This window comes from Trachemys scripta, chromosome 4, assembly GCF_013100865.1.
Source record: "Trachemys scripta elegans isolate TJP31775 chromosome 4, CAS_Tse_1.0, whole genome shotgun sequence".
In the NCBI taxonomy this organism is placed as follows: domain Eukaryota; kingdom Metazoa; phylum Chordata; order Testudines; family Emydidae; genus Trachemys; species Trachemys scripta.
In genome coordinates, this window is record NC_048301.1 from 98,470,271 (window position 1) to 98,495,596 (window position 25,326).

At 39.4% G+C, this 25,326-nt stretch overlaps 1 protein-coding gene across 1 annotated transcript in view; it reads left to right on the forward strand.

Annotated features, from left to right (window-relative positions):
- Positions 1 to 9,882, forward strand: part of TRIM66 (tripartite motif containing 66) — a 71,686-nt gene extending 61,804 nt beyond the window's left edge. Inside the window, exons 16-20 of the mRNA XM_034770089.1 lie at positions 1,637 to 1,769; positions 3,094 to 3,168; positions 5,544 to 5,696; positions 6,363 to 6,581; positions 6,890 to 9,882. Of these exons, the coding sequence (XP_034625980.1) occupies positions 1,637 to 1,769; positions 3,094 to 3,168; positions 5,544 to 5,696; positions 6,363 to 6,581; positions 6,890 to 6,949 (640 nt within the window). The 3' untranslated portion in view covers positions 6,950 to 9,882. The remainder of the gene's footprint in view (positions 1 to 1,636; positions 1,770 to 3,093; positions 3,169 to 5,543; positions 5,697 to 6,362; positions 6,582 to 6,889) is intronic.
- The last annotated feature ends 15,444 nt before the right edge of the window (positions 9,883 to 25,326 follow it).

Below are 25,326 nucleotides of genomic sequence, written 5' to 3' on the forward strand. Positions count from 1 at the left end.
GTCATTTTACAAAAGGCAGGAACATTTTCCCACTCTCTTATACCAGGAGTCAGATGAATTATTAACAGTATCTATGATCTCCTCCAGCCAGCACTATAATGGAGAGGCTGACTTGAATTTTATAAACATGACTGCAGTGTGTTGGAGACAACTAAATCCCTTAGATTTTGTATAAAATCTCTGGTAAAGTTCAGATTATCCCCTGTCGGGGTAAAAAACAGTGCAGGGACCAGGAAAATAAGTGAGTTTCATTTTGTAGAGTTTCCTCCTGGTTTCATTAGGGGGAGATCTTCCCCGCTTCCCCCCCCCGACACACACACACAAAGAAGGCAGGCAGCAAGGTCTTCTAAATACAGTATGTGGATGACCTCAACTTCAGACCTATGACTCTTAAGATATTTGTGGAAGGCTGGGGCTTTTGTACAGAAAACCAGTGCTTCTGCAATAGACCCTGGGTCCTTCTCATATCTCTCAACCTGCCAACATCTATAAACCTCAGTTCCATGATTCTGAATTTCAGATGTAAGTCATTACAAAAGGAAGAGTCAGAGACACTACATTTGTGTGAAGTGCAGGTAAATTTGCCTCTAAAATGATGGAAATCCCTTGAAAGGTGGGGTATTGGTTTGAGGGGTATGAACAATCCTTTCTCCTCCCAAGCCTGCAAAATTTCATTTTGTTGTTGTTGCTAGAAATAGCTAAATTGTTAAAACATAGTTTCAAAACATTGTATAAAGCAAACTTTCCCTATAACATAAACGTGCTGGGCCAGCTTCAGATTCATCCCTGTTGAAGCCATTTAGTCCCTAAATGTAGCTAGTTCTTTTTCAGGGGAAGGAGATCAGGCAATGTTGTTTGCCTGTCGTAACTTTTCTTAATGGTGGATATTTAGGCCTGGATTCTACAGAAGTTGCATCTGTCAGAGTTCCATTGAGAGCAATGGGGCTCCTGCTAAAGGATCTGCCAGTATGGACCCCTTACGTCCATGCAGAGTCCCTTTCAATCATTTGGGGCCATTTATCCCAGCAAACACACATGGAGATAACTTTGAATTCTTTGCCCATTGATGTTTTGAACCAATTCTTTTTCAGTGGTTATTGAGGATTTACTGTAGCTTGACGAGTATCTCTTTGTATAAATCCTTTCTATATTTTGAATAACTGACTCTGTAATCTATAAGGGCCTGAACCAGTCCCCCCTAAAATCAATGGAAAGGCTCTGATCCGTAAGGATCAAAGAAAGAGAAATACTGACAATGGCCCCAGGGACCTCCGATATTTATTGCATTGATTTGTTTTCCCAATATTTAAATTAAAAAAAAAAAACGACATGGGAAACCATCTAGCTGTGCACTCACTGGCATATGCTCACACATGCTCTTATTTCAGTTTCCCTCCTCCTCCCTCCCTCTGCTCCATCCTGTTGGCACAGTGGATGTAGCAAGCATCTTGTATTAAATTAGATGGGGAGGGGACTGATTGGGGCCTTTTTTTAATGCAAATAATAGATAACAGTAGAGAAGATGTACTATAAAAGACCAGAATTGTTTCTAAATACCGTGTTTCCCACAGCTTTCCATTAGGTATCAGTTGTCCTTTCAATTTAGGACATGACATTTTGCTGTCTTGTGCTGCAGGGGAGAATGGGTGTGTACACTCTGCCGTAACCTGTTGAAGCCCGAGGTAGAGTACGACTGCGAAAACACACGCCACAGCCGTTGTAACAAAGGGGATAGAGCACTGCATGGCCTTGATGACCTTGACCAGAAGGTGGGTACAAATATAAACCAATAAATATAGACTCAGAATTCCCCATTGCCAGTCTCCTCAGCTATTAAATCCTCCATGAAATATAACTCTATTCTGAAAGCCTGTGCAGTAAACTCCAGTCTACTCAGCACCTTGCACCATGAACCAAGCGTCACAAATACAAGAGGGAGTTTGTGCATCTCAGTGATATCTGGAATTGTTCAGATCTTTTGGAGTTGAACAGTGAAGTTTCTGTAGGAAAAAGGAATTGGCGACAAAGATTTCCCTTGGTTGGTTACCGAACAAAGTTGAAATGTAATGGCTCACTGACAGTTCTGAAGCAAAGTTCCTGGCACCAACTGAGAAAACAAAAGAATGATAATATAAATGTTTCTCCAGTTACCATGAACTGTATGCTTTTTTTAATATTGTACTACTAACCATCTTTCACTGTTATATATGCATTTATATTAACATGGAACATTTGGCCAACTACTGCCAGAGATTTGTGCTGATTGCCTACTGTTAATTGGTCCTTGGTGGCGAACTTTCTAAAGAAAAGATTTCTTTTAATTGTAGCTTTGTGTGGATGCATTGGGAAAAGATTTGTAAAGGGGATTAGACAGAATAGGAAGCAGCAAAGAGTTTATCGTTTGCAAAATTCTAAGAAGTATCAAATGATTTAATGTGTTTAAGATTCTGTATTCTTAAAGAAACAGGGTCAATAAATTAATGTCATTTAGCAGACACCCAGAGCCAAATTTTCAAAGGGCCTTTGAAAATATACGTGTGAGATGAGTAAATGTGGGTACACAAACCTTCCATTTATGCACAAACAATTGTGTGTGTAAGTGCTAGTCTTCATTCATAGATGTAGCCCTTTGTGCACTTGCAAAAAGAAAAGCTAAAAGGCCACATTTTCAGGGGCCTCTTGAAAATTTAGCTCCTATTATCCCATGTTCCGTACATATGGTACCTCCATGTAGATCACAGCAGGTGCCTCTGATAGTGAAATGTTCTCAGCTAAGTAGTTTTTACTGTTGCTAAGAAGTGACAGTGTGGAAGGAGTGAGTGCAGAAAGCGGGGGAGGGGTGATTTCCCAAGATTCTGTCTAATAATGCAATAAAATATTTATTTAGAAAGAAACATCCAAAATAATATGGATCTTAAAAGAAACAGAAGAAAAGTAGTGTTATCATCAGCATGGTGTGTGGTATTAAAGTACTTGGTTATGAAATGAGGCTGATTATACACAGGGTTAGGAAGCATACCCTTCAGTATTCAGAAGTGGCTCTGCAGCAACTCCCAGTAGTCTCAGCATTGATTCTAATTTTGGGTTTTACAGAAATGTGAAAAGTTGGTGCTTGCCCTGTTCTGCAGTAGCCTGAGCCTTCCATTCCATGAGCCTGTCAGTCCACTGGTAAGTGCTACATACGCAGAGAACGAGGAGACGATCCAAAGAATAATCGACCTCTGCTCACAACTCTCTTCTTGTCTTCTCAAAGGAGAATCACTGACATTCCAACTAAACAGTGGAGTCACCTACTGTTAGGGGTTCCCTCTTGTGCAGTGCCACTAAGGTACCAGATCAGAAACCGAAAGACTGATGGCCGATACAACATGCCAGCAAATTTTCTAATAGCATGTTTGGGGGTTTAGTGTAAGTTGTTTACAAAATGCCAAGTTGGTGGGAGGTGTCACATTAAGTTAGGACTATTGATTTACTGGCAGTGGCAGATTAGCCACTGGGTCAATGGGGCATGTACCCGGGGGCCCTGAAAAAATGGGCGCCCCGTCCTGCTCCACCCGTCCACGGACACTCTTGCCTGGGAGGGAGGATGATGCATGGGGTCTTGCCCTGCTCTGCCTGGCAGAAAGCCGGGGGGCCCATTTGCTCTGGCCCAGGGCCCCCACAAACTCTAATCCACTTACTGGGTATGTAGAAAATGCAAGATAGCCCAGGGGTGCAATGGCAGTATATAATGCTGCCCTAAGAGTAGGTTTGGAAGGATTAGATTTTTACTGGTAAATGTCAGTAAACATCAATTTCACCTTACAAACACAAACCAACAAAAATATTTCCATTTTAATAATAATAATTTACAGGTAGGCAAAGTAAGGAAAATGCTGCTTGAGAATGTATTAGAGTTTGAATTAAGGGTATTTGCTTTGTATATTTTGACATGTGATGTTGACAGTTGGTGTTTTAATGAATATAAAGCTTTAACTTTTTGAATCTCTATGTCTACTGTCATTAAATTATTGTCTGTCTGACCCACCCAACCCTTAATTTCCCAAAACTCTGAACATTTGAATAGATTGAAATAGGAAAAAATGCTTAAAACCCATAATTTTATACAACTGTAAAAATTGAAATTGATAAAAATAAATGCTTAAAAATAAATATTGATAATTGTCAAAATTATAAAAATATAAAAATTGAAGTCTGCCAAGCCTACCTAAGAGTGACCTGGACTTTGGAGTAACTGGATGCATGATAGAAGTGATGCCATTCTCTGGTGTCTGTCTCTTAAGAGAGTTGTTGCTCGTTGATCCAGGCATCATGCTGTCTCTCCAGTATTTACTGGGTATGTTGAGGAGAACACAATGGTAAATATCATGATACTGGACCCCAGCATGAAGCAGTTTGGAGGAGAAAATTAGAGAAAAGCAGAATGAATGACCCATATAGTAATATAATATAAGGAAGAAATTGCAACTCAAAGCAAATCACCAGGCACTTGTGGAACTCATTACCAGCAAGCAAGTTGCTTCTTGGAAAGATTAAATGGGAGGGGAAGAGAGAGAGATCCTAATATCTGGTGCCCACCGAAGAAGTTGAGGTTGGCATCAGAAAAATTCTGTGGTGACACACTTTACAGCCACTACAGGCTGAGCCCTGACAATGGTGCTTTAGTTTAAAGGCAGTATAAGAATGCCAGTCCATTGTGGTTTAACCCGCAATTTGTTCCCATTACAGGGCCCTGATTAGTTTATTAGATACATTTGTTAAGAACATAAGAATGGCCATGCTGTGTCAGATCATCTAGCCCAGTATCCTGTATCTAACAGTGGCCAGTGCCAGATGCTTTTCTAAACTGCAAGGTGACATCGTCTCACAACATTATTCTTAAGGCTGATTGGGTGGAGGTGTTATTTTGTCAGTATTACACATATTACTGTATCCATAAGGGCTAAATGATAACAGGAGCATCATGCTATAATGGGGTGGAACTCCAGAGACTGGAAATAGCAGAAGAACAGTCACCACAGTGCAGTGGTTTGAAGATCAACCTTGCAAGCAGATATGTGTTTAATCCAGCCTCATATTTGTTAACTAAGGAATGAGGAAGATTATCTTTAAGTGTAGGAGTCAGATTTTTCCTCAGATTTCCTGTGTAACCATGGATGAATCACTCTTGTTGTCCTGTAACTCACTTTCCTTATTTGTAGAATGGAAATAATAATACTTATTTACCTCACAGGGATGTTTGAGATCTTTAGATGGATGGCACTATAGCCAGAGAAGTTCAGTTCTACCCTGATATAACGCTGTCCTCAGGAGCCAAAAAATCTTACCGCGTTATAGGTGAAACTGCGTTATATCGAACTTGCTTTGATCTGCCGGAGTGCGCAGCCCCACCCCCTCAGAGTGCTGCTTTACCGCGTTATATCCAAATTCGGGTTATATCGGGTCGCGTTATATCGGGGCAGAGGTGTATTATTAATTAACCGGGTTCCCACTTTGACAAAGTTTATGCCTAACAATCTCCCTGCATTTTTTTTTGATCACAGGCTCGTCATTATTACCAGATAATCAAAAGGCCCATGGACCTGTCAATCATGCGGAAAAAACTCCAAAAGAAGGACAAATCACACTATTCTGCACCAGAGGAGCTGGTAGCTGATGTGCGTCTCATGTTCTGGAACTGTGCAAAGTTCAATTATGTAAGTATCTGCTATGCAGAAACCAAGCACACACCACCATCAATCTGTGAAACAACAGAAATCGTGGGTCTTATCCACCACTTTATTACACTGGCGTAACTATTGATTCCATTGGAGTTACACTGGCATAAAAGTGGTCTAATTGATTGGATAATGAGACTCCTTAACTCTTAGAAATTCTATAGATTTGTTAATGCCAGAAATATGTGTTTGGAGACTGGAGCTATATGAATATAAAAACTAAAAGAACTTTAGACGAATGGACTTCCTGAGATGTGAGCTACTGGAGTGCTACTGGATTTGCTATAAGGATCCAAACATCCAGCAAAGTAACTGGGAGAATTAAGGTTTGTGAGAGGAGAGCTAACAGATTCCAAAGCACTGGAGGAGGATGCTCTCAGTTACTGTAGCCAATAGCAGATCCATTTTCTAATGGGTGCAGAAAATGCCTCTCTTAATAGCAGCACCTGGATTAAACGTATGCTGTAAGTGCAGAGGAACTTGGCAGACTGTGGGAAGAGCAGAGGAGGCCAATGGAGATGTAGGAGACAAGTTCCAAATACAGGACACTGCTGTTTCAGACAGGAGGCTAGGCAGACCTGCTATTTTAGCCTTGGAGAGTTATGGGCATACAATGATACTGGATTATTATTTCTTCCCTTACAGCCAGATTCAGAGGTTGCAGAGGCTGGACGATGCCTGGAAGTGTTCTTTGAGGGCAAGCTGAAGGACATTTATCCAGACAAGCATTTTCCTTTGATGCAACAAGAAGACTCTGATTCTGAAGAGGTGGAGAGGGAGAATAGCCAAATGGCCCCCAAAGGGTTCCCATGGCCATCCTATGGACAGGAGTGCATTCAGCCTAAAAGGAGGCGGCGCCATGCTGTAAGAATGCAAAAGCAAAGGCATTTGGTTGCTAAGTGGCCACACTGCTAATTCTGTTTACAAGTGTTGATGTGCAGTTTTGACAATGGTTTGTGGGAATCAACTGTCAAGCTTCTATCCCATAAGTGCAGTCAGTGCTACATATGTATAGCAAGATGCTCTCAGTGGAATAAAGTGTCAGTGGTATAAATGTGTGTGAGTGAAATCTCTCAAACTACCTGGTTATCTTCCTAGTAGAAAATGGTGTAAAGAATTTTTTAAAAGATTAAGCCCTCTAGCTATTCACTGTTTGTTTCCTTTGTATGCAGGAAAGTGAAAAAACTAAAAGAACGATGTTTCAGCCTGCTAACAGCCTGCCTCAGGTGTGACCTGCCAGAGTGCTACTGGATTTTCTATGAGGAACCAAACACCTAGCAAAATAACTGACAGAGTTAAGGTGTGTGGGAGGAAAACAAAGAAAACATTTGGGTTGTTAAACTAAAACATTTATCATCTGCTGACCACCAGCCTTACTCAAAGACTTGGGCGGATGATTAAGCGATCTGAGCATTTTTAATCTACCCAGTACTCTGCCTATCTAATCGCTTGTATGTTTGCAGCATTTACACTGAAGTACTAATGTTATGGTGACATATAATGATGATTAATAATAAAAGTAGGATGTTAATAATCTATAATACTTCTGTACAATTTCATAATCTATTTAATACAGTCCTTCATTTTATAGAGCACAGCTAACCATGTAATCTTGCATCTGCAATGCAAATGTTGACCATGATGTATGTTAATATGGAGGCTAGTCACCAAAGACCAAATCCTGCAGTCTTATTCAGCAATTTCTTTGGGAACTCTGACTGAGTTAGGCCTGCAGGATGTAATTATCTGGTTAGTTGTTTCTTTTGAAATGGCGCATTCTCATGAAATCACAAAACAGCACATGCTAATATTCAGGGCTGTGTGTGAACTATTTCTGAGTGCACAGTGGATGCTCAGTTTCAAAGAGTCACTGCACTTGTATCTAACTCAATGCTTTGTATAGCACCGGGGATCCCTTGAGTATCAAAGGCAGCAAAACCAAATCCTGTTTTGTCCTTTAAAGTGTGCAGTGGAGTTTGCTGTGTTAATGACAAAGCAATTATATGGTTATAGAAGTGTCTATAAAATAAAGTGATATCATGTTGTTTTTCTGTTTGGTTACTTCTGGTTAACAACAATGCCTTAAAATGGTATTAGCCAGTGTACACACAGAGCTCACAGGAGAAATGAAATTATCACTGATTCTTCATTTTCTCAGATTGCCCAAACCATTGGCAAAACAACTTCTAGGGCCAGATTGTAGCTTCCAATTTCCCTGACCAAGGTACAACATGTAATTGTGTTGGGCAGGCTCTGAATGGTGGCCTGGAGTCCAAAGGTCACAGGTTGCCTCCCTAGAGGAGAACTAAGCTGAACCAGACCTTACGCTGGCCAGCACATTGGGTGTGGGGGGGTGTCTCTTCCTCCTCCTTGTGCTCCTGCCCGGCTGTGGAAGGTAGGGCCATTATCTGGCCCCGGGAGAGGAGAGCTGTTGCAAATCCCACACCCTGTTGATTTCATTGAGCTATAATCTGTTTCCTGAAAATAAAGAAGATATTTTCAGCACAGTTTATACTGGCTGTTGTCTGGTCACCATGTATGTGATTTTTGAGAACACTCTAAACTAAGACTTTATGTATGGAATAACAAGACTCAAATGCTATATTTTGTTGTCTGTGTTACTTATTGTTTGCCATTAACTCAGTAGTGAGATGGTGTCTTCTCTGCTTTGACATAATAAAATTATGCACTATAAAAGACTGCATGTTATAAGCTGAATGAAAGGGAGAGAGATGAATCAAGTGACTGGACTGATATACAGCATCATATGTCTGTAAGCAAGTCCTGTTTGTACTAGCTGAAACAGCTGAAGAACGTGCCTGTCCTTTTCATCAAATTCATCCTCTTATAGTTATAACTGCTGTGGCACAGGGCACTAACTTGCAGGTTTATGAGTGATGGGTTGACCACTCTTACCTGTGCTACCTCCAGTATCGGCTCCTCCCAGCTGGTAATTAAACCTCCCACCAAAAGGTCTATCCCTCCATCATTACTGCTCCAGTGGGTGATAGTATTGTTTAATGTTCATAGCGGGTCATAGAAATGGAAAAGACTGACAAGTCCATTGTCCTGCCAACGCAGAGTAGCTTAGAATTTACTTAAGTTTCTTCGTTCCTGTAAATTTATATTTGTATGATTTAATATTTGTTTAGTTTTCTAAAATTTGACTTTTAATCAATTGAAGTCTAGGTGCATTGTTCCTTTTTTAAATTAGGTCAAGGTCTGTTGTGGAAGTTACTGTAAATTTCAGGAGTGGAACTGGCAGGTTATAGGTCTGAGATCCAAGCACTTTTCTAATGAGTTTGTTTAGTTCACTGGGTGTAAGGTCAAGTGCTTTGGTCCTAGTGCTTTCACTTGGATAACAGACACAACAACTGTTTAAACTATAGGTTTCAGACATAATGTCATTCAGACCAAAAGCTGAACTTAACAGCATGACAATGCACCTTTTAGATCTCATGTGACTTGGAAACATCTTTAAGCCTTGGTCCAGGGGTCACCACCACCATAGTGCATAATGTGTGGTGAGACCAGCATCTTCTATCACAGCAGCTTCCTTCAAATTGTTGTCTCTACAGTCTACCCTTTTGGGCATGGTTAAAGAGGGGCACCACATCTCTAGAGCTCATGTCTACTCTAGAAATTCTTCAGGAAAAATCAAAAACACAGTGGCACCAAGAATGGAGGATATGAAAGCAAGAAGCTCTTGTTTTTGCCATCAGAATAGCTATATCCATTTAACTCAAACACAAATGTTGGGTTATGTTGTTTAAAGGTTTCTTTTTCTTCTGACTATCTCACAGCCAATCCCAAAGTCTAGAAGATCTGAGGGGGAAAACCCCTCCAAGTATTAACTGCATGCTATTGAAAATAAGTGTGACCCAAATTGTGTCCCGGAAACATCCAAGAAATCCCAGTGGGTTCATACTAATGTAACAGGGGTCAGAATTTCTCCCTTTGCCTTCAGCACTAGGTTACATATGGAGTGGAAAAATTCTCTTCATGCTTAAGCAATTTAAAAACAGGTTAATTACATTTAAGTAATAGGTCTGCTGAAGAGAAGATTCCTACCATTTGAACTTCCCCTAACTTGTAGTTTCAGATTAGATTAGAACAGCATGAATGACAATAAAGTTAATAAAAGCTGGTTGTTTAAGATTGATTGCATGTTTATAAAGATAATGTGCTTCGCTGAACAATAAAACTTGTGAAGTGTATTAGTGTGCTGTCTTAATCTGAAATTGTTGCTCCAGCTCTCTCCAATTACAGAGTGATTGTCTACCACCATTTAAAAAGTATCAACCAACTTGTTGAAAACTCAACTGTTGTGGCACAGAGCAGAACGGATAAGAAAATGTATGGTATGTTAACATGTAAAGTAAGTTTCCTAAGTGTGCTGGAATCTAGAACAATTAGTAAATTTGCCTTTTGTTTTTAAAATTTGTACAGAATAATGCAGGTCTATGCACTGTGCAGACCCAAGTACACTGTTGAGGTTCAGCAAATAATACTGGTAGAAGTTTACATTTATGTGGATATTACAATAGTAAGGAACATTCCTTTACTCTTACTCATGTAATAACATGAAAATCATTCCTTTAATCTCTTTGACCAGGGACAGGAGGATCTTAAAAGGTATTTTAAATTCTAGAACACTGTAGAAATTTAAGAAGGATTCTAGGTAGATTTACATTTAGAAAAAAATTACAAGCAAAATTATTTTGATTCTAAATAAATCAAACAAAAGTGTTTTTTTCTAACATGCTAGACCCTTCCCATTTTGTGTTATGGTGGGTTAAAAAAAATAATCAAACCTCAGAACGCTAGTTCTCTGGGTTTGAAGGCTCAAGGCTTAGTTCCTTCCAGGTTGTTCTTTGTGAAGTCTTTGTGAAGTCTGCTACTTTGTGAAGGAGCAAATCCCATAGCAGTCAACTGATTGAAAAATTTCCCTTGGTTGTTTATAGAGTGCACTATACTTACAAATGGTGCTGGTGATCCTTCTATAGCTAAATAGACCTTTGCTGCTAACTCTGTTATGAGTGCTCCTGTTCAACAGCACCAAAATGGCCCTGAATTTATGCCAGGAAGCCCTTTAAATGTACTTAATAGCACAGAGGTAACTCTCTGTATTCTGAGGGGCATCATGGGGCATTTCTGACCTAGAGGATCATAAGGCCAAGCTAAACAATTCTGTCCTGAACTTGAATGGTAAATGGAAAACCCCTCAAAGGAAAATAATATAGGTATAATATACCCATGAGGCACTGTGGAAATGCTCTCTAAATCACAGAAATTAGAGATGGGAAAAGACCTATTCAGTCATTTACTTTAGTCCATTCTCCTGGAATATAAATAAAGTGGTGTGTATCAGGCTGTGAGAAAATATTTTAAAAAATATTGCCTCAATACACTGCAGTTCATATGTTGCTTTTTCCAAGGATCTCAGAGTGTTTTACTTTGAGATGAATAATAAACTTGAATAAATTAAGCTCCCGAACATATTTGTGAAGTAGCTGAGTAGTAGTATCCCCATTTTACACATGGGAAAATGAAATCCTAGAGAAGTTACAGAGCAAATAAGTGGCAGGCTGGGAATAGAATCAAGAAGTACTGATTCCCAGCCTTCTGCTCTAGCCAACAGATTACACTTCAGCAGTATCACAATGTGCTATGTGGAGCATTTACATTTGGGACCAAAGCTAAGTCATTCACTATAGAGTAGGCAGGTGTGCTCAACCTCGATGAAGAGAGGAAGAGTATTTCGCGTGGCTCTGCAAGGAGCTCTTTGGCTGACTCCAGGACAGCAGTGATGGGCTTTCGGGTTGTCAGTCACTCTGAACTCTGCTCAGCCATAAGGAAGGTTGGATTGGAGGGCACTGGGCAATGCTCTCACTGCTGGTCAAAGATTACAAGTGCCTTTTTCTGCTTACAGCCAGTGTGCAGGTACATTGGCCTGGACAGCAAGGACTTTAGATAATGGTGTAATGGCAAACTCAGGTGGTGATAATTGCATGCCAGGGGGATCCCCCAGAGGCGCGAGCCTCAGAAAGTCTTCCTGATGTAATATTCCACCCCGGTCAAGTATAATTAAAGTAATCTCCTATCTGTATCTGGCTTTTAAATACCACAGACACCACCAAAGTGCTCAGGCTGCTATTTGGCACTAGTCTTTCAGGTGTAAAGAGTGTGTTGGTGATTTTTTTGATCTGTTTATTGATCTTTTTGGCTTTAGCTCTTGCATCATGCACGCTCTATAGTATTCCCCTACTGCTCGTATTATGTTATATTGCACCATGTCAACTTGAGACCCCCTGTAATAGAAGCCCTATTACAGTGCCATAGACAAGGAACCAGAGTGGGCTCACACAGCAGAGTGGCTGCCAGCCTGTTGCTGCATCATGCTGGAGACGCAGAGATCTGCTTGGTGCCATTCAGTCCCTGAGTGGGGAAAACTGCTTGACAGCTAACAAAGCAGAGGCACAGTGTCCTGAAGGAAAATTAGCATCTCTCCTTTCACTGTCCTTTAAGTAGGAAAGTCTTTGACCACCTGAGTATTCAAAAAGTGGGTTAAAGAATTGCATCCTATAATGCTGATAGCCTGCTTAATCTCCACAGAGCCAATCCCATCTGCTTTCGCTGGCCAGGGAGGAGAGAAAGTTATTGGAGTTATGCCACGGATAGATTTGGCCCAAAACCTTGAACCTGCAATGGGTTCCATACGAGCACATTTTTAAGCCTTCATGGAGTCCTAATTAGGTTTATGGAACTCTGCAAAGACTTCAGGATCCCCCTGTGTGACTGACTCTCTTTGCAGCAAGACTGGTGCCTAAAATCTGCACAAGAGAAGTTAGGAAATCTCCTCTGGGGCATTAAGGTACAATTCTATCTACAGGAGGCATCGAATGATCAAATCTCTTAACTGGTTGCTTTCCATGAGCCAGTGAAGATCCAAAGAAGGGAAATGAAGCTGACTAGAGGAATGGCTGTCTTTACATATGATGGCAAATTGTAAAAACTAGGATTAGTTAACCTGGAAAGGAAAAGAGTTAGAGGGGACTTGATTGAGGTCTTCAAAGTCTGGTTATATGCTGGAAAACAACTGTAAAAATAGCATAATGGTATTCCCTGATTATTGTGTCTCACTGTTTCCAGATAAAATGTGCTTCCTTTGCAAGACAAATATGTCTGTCCGCCCGCCAGGCTTACAAACACACATTGCACTCTGACAGTCAAAGTTGGATCTGTCCTCCTCATATATCATCCCCAATAATAAATGATCTCCAGGTCAAATTATTCCCTCAACAACACCTGTCCAAACCCACATATGGCTAATGGTTTTTTAACAGTTGTCACTGAGGGCATGATTTATCCTGCAGACCCTCCATTAATAGTGGTGATGCCCAAGAAGGAAAAATCCCACTGTGACTGTCAGAACTCAGGATGAGTTTGTAGGATTGAAAAAACTAAACATATTTTTACTTGCAAAGTGACAAAATGAATTTGGATTCAGCGAGATGCAATAAACCTGGAATGTCAAGATGCCATTATTTTACAGTCAAATTTCCAGGGCAAAACTACACTTGACGATTATGAAGGGCATAGTGAAAACAGATTGGTCCGTCCTTTACACTGTTGCACAGTATGAGAATAAGGGGGAAATGTATGTACAATAGCAGGTACATGTGGAACATAGGAAAGGGAATTCTGCTTTATGTGACACATAACCAGCCTGTGAAAAGCACTGAGGTTGCAATTCATTGGATTGGCTACTTTACCAGGATTTTTACCAGCAGCAAATAATTTTGATACCATTTGCAGCTCTTCCTACTCATTTAAGATAAATGCAATCAAATCTGTTACTTCAGAGTGTAAGATGATCACTCTAGAGGTCAGTTTTTCACTGTAGTTCATTGTATATCTGACCAGGTGTTTTTCAATTTTCTCTGAAGATCAGGTCTTTGTCACTGCTGGTGACAATGGCTTGGACTGTGGACAGACCAATGGTCTGAGGCGATTTTACAGATCCTGTATTCAGTCAGTACCATCCTGGGAATGGATCGACACCGGAGAGGCTTTTTGTTCAGATTGTCTCCTTATTGCTACGTACTATACCTCTTTCATTCAGGATACAGTATCTGGAAAACACAGCTACTTATACTTATCTATGTGCGGGACATACAGCAGGTCTATTGAGGAAATGCTGGACACGTTTGGCTTCCAGCCTGCTGCCGCTGTGGACAACGATGGTAGCATGGATTGCTGGTAATTCTAAAGTAAGGCAGTTGGTCTCTGCTGGTCTGCAGCATGATTTTTGTTGTTGTACGCAGAATGGAAAGAGCACTTCTAGATTGTGTTCAGAAGGTTCCCATGCCTCACAGGCTCGATTCTCCCTCTGCAGGATGATATGGGAATTGTTTCTTCAGGTTTTAATACGATTTCTTTCATATGAAGTATGAATTTATCTAATTTGATATCTTTTCCATTAGTTTAAAATCTGTAATAACTTTCACTGAGACTAATGTGTGTATAATGGCTGATAAAACTGAAATAAGGAACCTGGGCCAAACATAAGACTGTTAGGAGAGACCTCAATAAAGCCATAGCTGAAAAGTAAAACAAACAAAGAACCTCATAATATATATACAAGGGGGAATCAAATTATAATTGCAATGAATTGCAGGCAAAATGTACATTCTGCATTCTAGGACATGCCAAAAATTTCAGTGCAGTTAGGCGAGGTCTTGTATGATAACACTGGGTGTTAAGATTTTTTTTTAATGTCCTAAAATTATGCAAGTTTCAATTTTGTTTCCTTTGAAATAGTTTGTAGAAAATAGAGATGACGTATATGCTGCACAATGTGTTTCTCCATACTGGTACTGGCCAGATATTTTGCAAAAAGAATTTAAATGTAAACATTGCCCCCCGTCACCTTTTCTTGAGGAGAATAAGATAGCATTTGACTCCAATCTGATTCTTCCACAGATTTTGGTATAATTATTGCCAAACTAGCTCAAACTCTGTTTGAGATCACAGTATACCGTATCAAGTCTAAATATAGCTGAGTTGCTCAAAATCCTGTCTCACCCATATACGCTTATTCTGTATTCCCTAAGATTCAAATTTCTGGATAAACTTCCGGCCTTATAGCAACAACCTATCCAGTAGATCAAATGTACCTGCTGTAGCATTAAAGATATAAAAATAGCTTTGCAAATAAAACATAGAAGAGGATGTTTGTTTACTGTGATGGTTAAATAATGAGTCTTGGCATTATAATCTGTTGACATGCCATCACTGGGCCAGAATGTTAACTGGAGTAAATCAGCATAACTCCATAGACTTAAATGGAGAATCTTGCTCAATACTGTTTGAATGAACAGATGGGGAGCCCCCGTCTGTGATGATAATCAGCATTCTTATCCAAAAGCACTGTTAGTTTGTAGACACATGAGAAATGACTTTGGACAAGATGACAAAAAGAAAAATGGGGTGACTGCCTTCTGGATGATTTGGGGATTTTTAAATTTTAAAACAGATGTTATATAAGAATGCTCAGCCAAAAACTGGACTATCATGTACCTTTGTTGTATGTAGCAATTACAGAGGTGCAATCTGAAGATTCCTAACTGCTAATCAATTCTATTTTGGTGTGTTATTTTTCATCTATTTGTGGTTTTATATCTCTCTTCCCCAACTGGAGGTGTGATAGAGTCAGAATACTTCAAATATCTCTTTAAAGGGATATGTAATATAAATATCCTTACAACTGTGATGCAGAGGGGCATATGTGCAGGAGCACATGTCATGCTGGGATTTGCCCATTCCTAATACTTGATTCTAAATAAAGAACTACCTAAGCACTTGCACCTAGCGTATGAGGTATCTTCTGTAAAAGAAATGTCGTTCCTTACTAAAAATGAATTGTCTGGCAATGTACATTTCCCATTCCTAAGCACTATAGTATCTTACACTGTTGCTTTACTTCTGTACATACTCTTCTTGGAAAGGATGCGTTCCAGTTGTTGGCCACACTGTGCCTCTTTGGCCAGGCTGATGCTTTGTAACTGAGCCAATAGGATAGAACTGGTTTCAGCACAAAAGATTTAGTGACTCCACTCCAGCCAGGCTTCATTGTGGTCTGAATTGTTCGTTTTGTCCCCACATCTATGCTAGTACCCTTCTCACTGCACTGCCTGCTAGGTGATTATCCCACAGATGCTAGCACAGCTCCTAGAAACAGTGGATTCCAGGAGACTTTGAAAAGCCAGCAGAGCACTGTGAGACAGCAGTGGGAGGTTCTATTTGAATTGCTTTAACCGAACTGTTTAGTTGATGGACCACTTGGATACCAACCAACTGGGGCAGACTGATACAAATCAAGCCAAACTAGCCTGCTGAAAGTGTAATCCAAATGGTATTGGATACGTGCTGTATTGCCTACTTCTGCAATTTTCTTGTAAGTCATAAAATATTTGGTGTTTTTTTAAAAACTCCAGCCCCTGGAGTCCTGTGATTGGAGTACTTCTGAGAGTGGATGCACTGTGTTTCCACGTGGTGCTTAGCATAGTAAATTACCGGTACTCTGTTGCAGACAAGGCCTTAGTAGTTTCAAATCCCTTAGAATTCAACAATCCATTAGAACTCAATAACCCGTTCTAACCACAAACTAAAATGTTTCCTTGCTAACTTTTCCCCCCCTTTCTACTGCACACTATCTGCTTCTAGCTCCCATCTGCAGGCTGCAAGACTTTTTTCTTAAAGGGAAAAAAACAGGAAAAGAGCATTTATTTCAACTCTTTTCCCTTCTGCACCCTGAATTCCAAGGACTTTGCCAATGGGTAAAGGAGAAAAAGTTAGATAAAATTTGGACCTCAGCTCCTGGCTCTTTTAAATACCTTGTTTTCAGACACTTCACATAACATGGTCAATTTCCAGAAGTATCAGTCTTAGCCCCTTGTCCCTCCCACTGTTCCTACTAGTGTTTGAGGGATGACCCTATGTCTAATAGGGTTTTGATAATTTTTCCTTGTTTTCCTGCATTAGCCTTCTCTGTAATGCCCTCTTCCTGTCTGCAGGATGCTGTATGTCATCCATCAGCCCTCTCTGTGGAAACCTAGCAATGGCATTTTCATGCTGCTTCAGTGTTTTTGATCTATATATTCATCCAGCAATATAGCTCAAAATTGCTTAATTGTACAGATGTTTGTTAGATGATTGCTAGCCCTTATTACAGGGGTCTGTTTTTCCCCTTGCCATGAGCTTGTAATTCACATTAAATCAATGGGAATTACATGTATTTTTCTTGAGAGGAAAACAGAACTCTTAAGTTTTAAGGCTGATTTCTTAACTGCTAGGTGGCTTGAAGTCATTATGGATCCTCGGTGATATTTTGAGTCACATTTGAAATAGGTAATGAAGATTCTCGTTAGCCAAGTGAAAAATATTGCCAATCCACAACCCTATCTCTCCCATACTTCTCCCATCTTTCTCACTGCACAGATTGATTACATTGGCTGGTCTCCCAGAATATGCTGTATGGAAAGTCCATCTGTAGCAAGGTTAAACATCATCACAAAATAATCTGATCACATATTGTGGGATCTTCAGATATTGCAATAGCTTTCCCAAAGGGTTTACATTGATTTTTTTTTTCAAAGTCTACCTTCAAATTGCACAACTTTACATGGATTTGACATGGTTATTCTTCTGTTTTATTTAGTTGAATGCTGACTTTTTACATTCCATCGAGCACTCTATTCCTACACCCTAGCATTGTATACAGTTACTGTAATTTGTGAATGATACCAGTAGATGGAGATGAAGGATCCTGATAATTAAAGAGGTGGTAAATTTGATACTGGAGATTTGGCCCATTTTATTTGCTGCTGGACACTTGCCCTTCTATGCTATAGATTGTATGATTTTTTTTCAAGTTAACATGATTATAAAATGGAACGTGTAGGTGGGTAATCTTACAAGATTTGAATATTCAGATTGGTGGCCTCAAAAAGTTTAAATCCGTATTTAAGTTTTTGAGGTCTTAGTTAATGGAAAACTTTTGAGAGTCACCTGATATCTTGTTATGAGATCGTGTAGCATTTTCTCTGTCATGACAGATTTAGGCTCTGGCATTTTATTTGCTCTTTACAATGTTGTGAATGAGAATATAAAAATGCTTAATGTATTTGTATATAGTTTTCCCCTTTCTCCTTATCATGTGATAAAGCACATTCACCCCCATTTCTTATGATTATTTCCTGAAATGTAGTTAGTGATATGTGAGCACAGATGCTGCAGGAGCTGTGCATATGTAGTACCATACCTATAACAGACAAAAATAGCTGTCTGCAGGCTTCAAAGTGGAAGAACTCTGTAAACTAACAGATCACAACCAAAGTGATTTACACAGATTTATATCACTGGGAAGTTTCTTAATACTGCATCTTTTGAGACTTTATTGTAAAGATTTGCTGGAGATTTTCCTTAAAAACAGATGTACAATAGATTATGCTAAAAGTGGAGCTAAGTAGTGGGGTTAAAGCATTCTGAAAATTCACCTCAGAATATATGGATTTAAATATTGCATGTCAAATATGACTCAAGCTCAGTGGTTTCAACCTAGTCCCTACTAGGCCTTGCCAAACCATTAACTTTTGAAATGATAGAAGACTGTAATACTGCAATACAGTATTGGGGCAGTTTGAGGGTAGAGTATATGGTGCACTGACAGAGAAGCAAGTGGAAGTTTACATTACTGGCTAGCCAGTTAGATCAACCTGTCACTTTAGAACTAAAAAGATGAAATGCAATAAAAGACAGTGTCATTTTCCATGCAGTACTCTGGTATATTCTCTTTCCTAGACTACCTAATAATGTCACACCAGTAACTGTTGGTAATAAGTCACGTTACTCTAGGAATAGACATGAATGTTCACCTCTCCTGGATTAATTAACATTTAGATATTTTAAATTCCTATTTTTTTGTTAACAGATACCATCTATTTAACTAGAGATATTTAATCTTCTCCTGGACCTGAAACATTCCAGAGAATGAATATATAAGAATTCAATGCTGTTCCTGAGTATGGGCCACAAACTGGGCATATACGTGAATAAGAATGACCCAGATAGTGTTATTGTGCATGGAACTGGTAATGGTAAGAGCATGAATGAGCTGGTGCCTGAGATTGGGGTCTGGATGAGGGCTAGCTGGGTGAGCCCAATCCAGATAAGAGGGAGATAATGTAAGAAGGCAAGGGATGCAACAGGAAGAGTTGTCAAAGATTTTATTATAACCTTCCAATTCTGAATAGAGGGATTGTTTCTATTTGCAAATCAAGGACCCAGACCTTGGCTATCGCCAAGAGAGACACATTGCAATTCAGGAGACAAGGGGATAGAAGGCTGCTGTAATTTACAATGGTTGCCAATGGTCCCCAAAAGGCTGTTTCGGTAGCTATGTATTGCTGGGGCGTAGGAAGCCCCAGCCATGCTTCCTTCCACCTGGCGGCCTCACCCCTATGCTGGCTGCAAGAAAAGCTGGCGTAGGACTCGGAACATTATGTTGGGTAACTCTTTTGTGTCTGGCTATGCTGGCTTTAAAGCAGCAACAGAGAAACTGAGGATTGAAGAAGAAATCTGCAGCTTGGGTATTATGTTAAATCCCAGGGTTGTCTCTGGATGACTCAATAGTGGCAATGGCCAAACCCCCACTTTTCCATCTGTGCGTGGCAAGGAATGTTTGACTTTTCCTACCATAAGTGGCTATGCACTCTTCTGGGGATTACACAGTATAACCATTCAGAAACTGAGGTTAGTCCAGAATACATTGCCTGTCATAGCTTTAAACTATCAGTGCTTTTCTGATCTCTAGGGCTGTCTGGGGCCAATTCATTTCACCCTGATGTAATTCAGAGCATTTTACAGTTACTCCCAGCTGCAATTATTCCTCCAAGGGGCCTTTCTATGGCATGAACTGCCTAAATGTATTACACTTTGGCCATGATGCTTTCCACTGCCAACACATACCTCTTGCCCTGGGAGCGGAGGCCATTGCTGGTCATGCTGGCTGTGTGACAGCCAGAGATTTTCCCATGACAAGGGAATCACCAGTTGTCTTGTTAGGGCAACTTTAAAGTTTCTTTGTGCCATTTTAATCTGGCAAATGAACTGGAGGGGCCCAATGATTAGCAGTATTGATTAAGAACCCTTCGAAGTCCAAGACAGGGAGAGCATGGACCTGTGACTGACATGGATCTACAACATAATAATCTAGGAATACTAATCTGTAATATTTTTATGAATACTGTATGTGACCTGGTCAATGAAATAGTCACTGTGGGTATGTCTACCCTGCAAGTGATGTAATGCAGCACAGGTACGCGTACCCGCACTAGCTTTAATCTACCTCACAGGGGTAACAGTAGCGTAGATGAGGCGCATGGGCTAACAACCGGAGTATAAGCCTGCTGGGGAGCCTGGGTATATGCTGCCATATCTACACTGAAGTTTTGTTGGGAAAACTAGCAGGAAAGCAACACAATAACTCTAGATAAGCAGCCTCCCAAAAACATGGGAGAGAAGGGGCAATTACAAGACAATGGCAGGGTTATTAGTGGTGAAGATGCTACTTTCAGGTTCCAGACATAATTATGTTGCTGTTTGCCAAGTCTGGGAGCCTAAAGATCAAAGGGACACTAAATGGTTAAAAAGATTGGGTATGTGGTTACTGTCAGTGAGCGGTTCCTGGAGAGAACAATCTGAAAGGGATGCAGAAGTTGGTCCTGCCAGAATGTCTGAAGTAGGTGGGCCCAGCCCAAACTTCCAGGTAAGCTAGACATGCAACTGGTCTGTTCACTGTTTGAGACCTTTCTCTTTGAAATGGTTTGGTTTTAAATAAACAATACTTTGATTTAAGAAGACAGGCTGGTCAGTAGGTACCACTTTCACAGCTCCCCGAGGGAATAGAGCTGCAGGTACTAACTAAACTGAGTTATCTACAGTGAGTACCAGGGGACTACAGGCCAAGGCCTAGTCCTTCCTGGGCTGACATAACAATGTACCCAGGGAACACAGGTTGCTGGACTCAAAAGAGTATTGCTTTTTTTAGAAAACAAATTGGCCTTCTTAAGGAACAGTGAATATTAATTTATATGAGGGAATTAATTTAACTATTCTCCTCCTCAAACTAAATAATAATTAAAACCTCAGATACTGATTGGTGAATATCTGAAGTCTAATTTGAAATGCTAGCCTAATTTACTGAATGTATCAACACTTTTAGTTCTTCCTTTTATATAAAATTTCAATATTTTAAATACTCTACATAGAGAACAAGTTTAGGATTTGATTAATCATTTCTTTTTAAGGGCTTGATCCAACTCTCACTGAAGTCAATGGGAGTCTTTCTACTTTCAATGGGAGATGTCAGGCCCTTTAAAAGATCCCCAAAAGTCAAGGAACCATAGGAAAGACTCCCGTTGACTTCAAGAGGCATTAGATTGGACCCTAAGGCTACATCTACACTACAGGGGGGAGTCGATTTAAGATATGCAAATTCAGCTACGTGAATAGCGTAGCTAAATTCGACGTATCGCATCCGACTTACCCCGCTGTGAGGACAGCGGCAAAATCGACCTCTGCGGCTTCCCGTCGACAGCGCTTACTCCCACCTCTGCTGGTGGAGTAAGAGCGTCGATTTGGGGATCGATTGTCGCATCCCAACGGGAAGTGATAAATCGATCCTCGAGAGGTCGATTTCTACCCGCCGATTCAGGCGGGTAGTGTAGACCCAGCCTGAGTGTGGTAGTTTCCTTCTCCTGCTGTAGTTGCCCCTTCATTAATTTAGTATTATATTTACCTTTGCCTCTTTATATCTTCTATGATCATGGTTCAGGTAAAATACTTAAGATTTAACAAAATGTTTGCAATAAATGATAAGAGAAACTCAACAAAACTATTGTCATATACTGTATAGAAAGGCAGGAATTCTACTGGTCAGTTTTTCTGGCAGCATCCATTTACTATAATGTGTATATTTATATTCCAGGACAAAAGGTGGGCCAAGAGAGTTTTATACTATCTATTTAGGGTCAAAAAATTTATATTTGTACCTTACAAAGGGAGCAGCATTAGAAGTTAGTCATTTCCAACCAATATGTCAAGGGAATCCATCATTGCATTAGGTAGTATAAAGTGCAATAGCCGTAGGTGTATATTTCATAATGCTCTCAGGGCAAAAAGCAATCAAGATAGGAGCTGGTGAAAAATGTTCATCTAAAATAGATTTCCCTTCAATTAAAACCTGTCAAATATGATTTTCTTTAAACACTTTTAATGGGAAAAAAAATCAAGCATCTGCACTTAAGATATTTGTATCCATGTAAGTGAAATAGATTAATATTTTTAGCATAGGGAATGTTTACTGAGAAATCAACAAATGAGAGTGTGTAGTTATTATTTGCACTTAGTTATTAGTGCCTTAAGCCCCAAAGGTGCTTTCTCTTCTGCTGAGAGCTACTGCAGGGGTAAGTGTTGCTATGAGATTAGTACCTGGTGGTTTTACCATCTCTCAAAGTGGTGAACATCTTTAGGAAAACAAATGTAATTAGTTCAGTATATGCTTTTTTAATCACAAAAGCTCCTACCAATCACCAGATAAATGAAGATGCAGTATTTCTATAGGCTCCAATCTCAACCTATAGGTTATCGGATAAATATTAAATTTAGCCTTGTGTCCCATAGAGTTGAAACTTTTCACATTGGCTAAAATAACTTAACTGAGTAAAAGAGTGTAGAAATATAATTGTATGTACAGTGCCAGTACCATAAAAGCAGTAAAAATCTGAAGAATTTAATAATGCAGTTGATCATGTTTGCTATTGCCACTTTCTTAATACAATGAAGAAAGGATCTCTAATGATTAATCAAATACAATTATATTTGACATTCTTAATGAATATTCTGAAACTTGAGAATACTTACTGTTTATAAGATAAATTCCCCTGGAATAAATAAACTGTCTGAATAAACTCCCTGGCCAAAGGCTAAAGTGTTTATTATAAGCAGACCTGGTAGCTACTCCTAGGTTAAGGTTGCCTAACGTTATAAGTGGACCAGTGTTTACTAGCCCAGGATATTAGGTTAAGCACTACAACTTGGATCCACCTGGGTGCAGCAATGCAGTGGATCCAGCTGCAGGATCTAGCCCATGGTTAATACTGAGCTAAGAGGAAGCATCTTCTGTTGTATGTTGATGCTGGAATAACTGGAATTTAAAATATTTAAATTTTATATAAAAGAAGGAAGAAGTACAAACAACAAAAATGGGCTCTCTAACAGCTTTGTATTTATTCTTATTTTACTTTCATGTGACTTTTGGAATTGAAGTTTCCCCTAAAGGAAGAAAAAAAATGAGATATAGTTGCTGGCAGAAAGCTTAAAGAATTCTGATTAGAAGAGATGATCAGAGGAGAGGGATTATAGTAGCTAATCAGAGAAGAGAAATTTGCATATTTTCAGTGCTGTTATTAAAAATAAAAAATAACTGTATTGAGAGTATATAAATCTCTGCATTCTGATTGGCTAATAATACCTGTCAGACAGGATATAGGGATTCACATACTGTATGGTTATTGAGAGAGAGCTGTGCAATGATTATGCAAATTGGACACCTAGAATTGATTAATGCAAAGTTGGGGTGGAGATGGGGAATACACAGTTATGGTTCAATAACTACACAGCATTCCTACACTCTAAGACAATAGAAAACCTCCAGATGAGAATTATTAATAGAATCTACTGTATCTCAGCTCAGTGTAATGGAGACAGAAGTAGCAACTCCATAGTTAAGGTTATGTTGAGATTCGCATGTAAAAAGCTGGACTAAATCCTTATGTTTCACACTTTAATGACTAAATTTAGTCTCTAAAATTTGAAACAATTGGGAGGACAAATGAATTTTCTGTGCAATGTTTTACTAAAATATTTAGTAACTTTTTCAGAGTAAACATTTAAAAATGCTTCCTTCCTAAAAAACTGCAGTGTTCTCTTCACATTTCATTTGGTTCCTCTCTAGGCTAAACAATAATATTCCCCCTAACTCCAAATTTAATACATGTGCCCTCCATTAATATCTGACAGAGACCACTTCTGAAAATTTAAAAATAAAGTTATTTTCCTTATTCAGATTAACATAATTGAAGAACTTTTCACCTCTGGGTTCAAATCTTGTATAGATCCCAAGTGAAAATATGCTTGAAGATCTCAGGCCTAAATATATTTTTGCTCTAGTTACAAAACCACTGCCCAAGTTAACATTATTGACATTGTCTGTTTTAAACAGGCCAAGGAATGGAGTATAAGGTTTGGTGTGCATCAGGATTGAGTTGCATTGACAGAACGATGTAGAGAAATTTGTATAGTTTCTATTGAGGTACATGTATACTGCAATCATCTCCATGGTACCTGCATTATGCTTAGCTGCATAATATATTATTAGTCTTTCCCTTTCACTAAATGTAAACCATTAGGAGGAGGAAAGTGACAATAGTCCAGCATATGCACAATTCATAATAATCATTGTTAAAGAAGAGTAATTACTACATGCAGTGTAGCCACTTTCCAAAGTTAGATGTGTTTTTAAAATGTTTTAAAAATTAAAAGTTAATAGACAATAAGAATAAAGATATTTCTTAATTTAGTTTTTTGTTAAATCAACCAATTTTTTTAGTTAACTATAACTGTAGCATACAAAGAAGAACTGACATATGCAGTAGTTGCTAGTGTTACAGTATACTGACAACAGTATTTAGTTTTGATCTGTCATCTGTAATAGATAAACAATTAAACATTATAGTGTAATCACTGCAGTTACCATAGTAGATTTTAGTAAACAGTACACAATACATTATCTGATTATAGATTAATTATTACTTGACTAGATCTAGGACAGTATATTTACCTAATGTAAATATATTTTACCTACTCTAGTGGTGACAAGGATTTGGATCTTGTGAAAGGTCACAATACCACAATCTATTATTTCAGTGATATCTTCTGCCTATAATAATTCAGAGTAATACTCCATTGTACATACATGTGTGTATGTGTATATATAATATGATTGCATTAATTCATACAAAGGCAGTACAGCAAATGCCAAATATACACAATTTTGTTCTATAAGAAAGTGCTTTTGCACATAGTAAACTAGTCTTGGATTCCATTTTCTCTCTTACAGTGCAGTACTTTAATAAATGTCTAATATTTCAGGACTCTTGAAATATGCTGATAATTCACTCTAATGTATACCTCCTTTACTTTTAAAAACTAGATTGTATGTTTGATAATGTACTAAACTAATAGGTATTAACTTCATACAGCTGTGAGGGGGGAGGCCTCTTCCCGATGAGTGTGGGGCAGTAGCTATGCGGGGATTTCCCCCGGCTCCACAGTCGTGTGGCGGGTGTCTGTGGCTCTGAGGGAGTCTCTCCTTCCTCCCCACCCCGCCGCGAGGTGCTTGCTGTCCACCCCCTCCGGGGCAGGGGGGTGGAGGTGGGGAGAGGAGCGGCTCCGCGCTCTGTTGCGGCTGTCCCCGCGCGGCCCC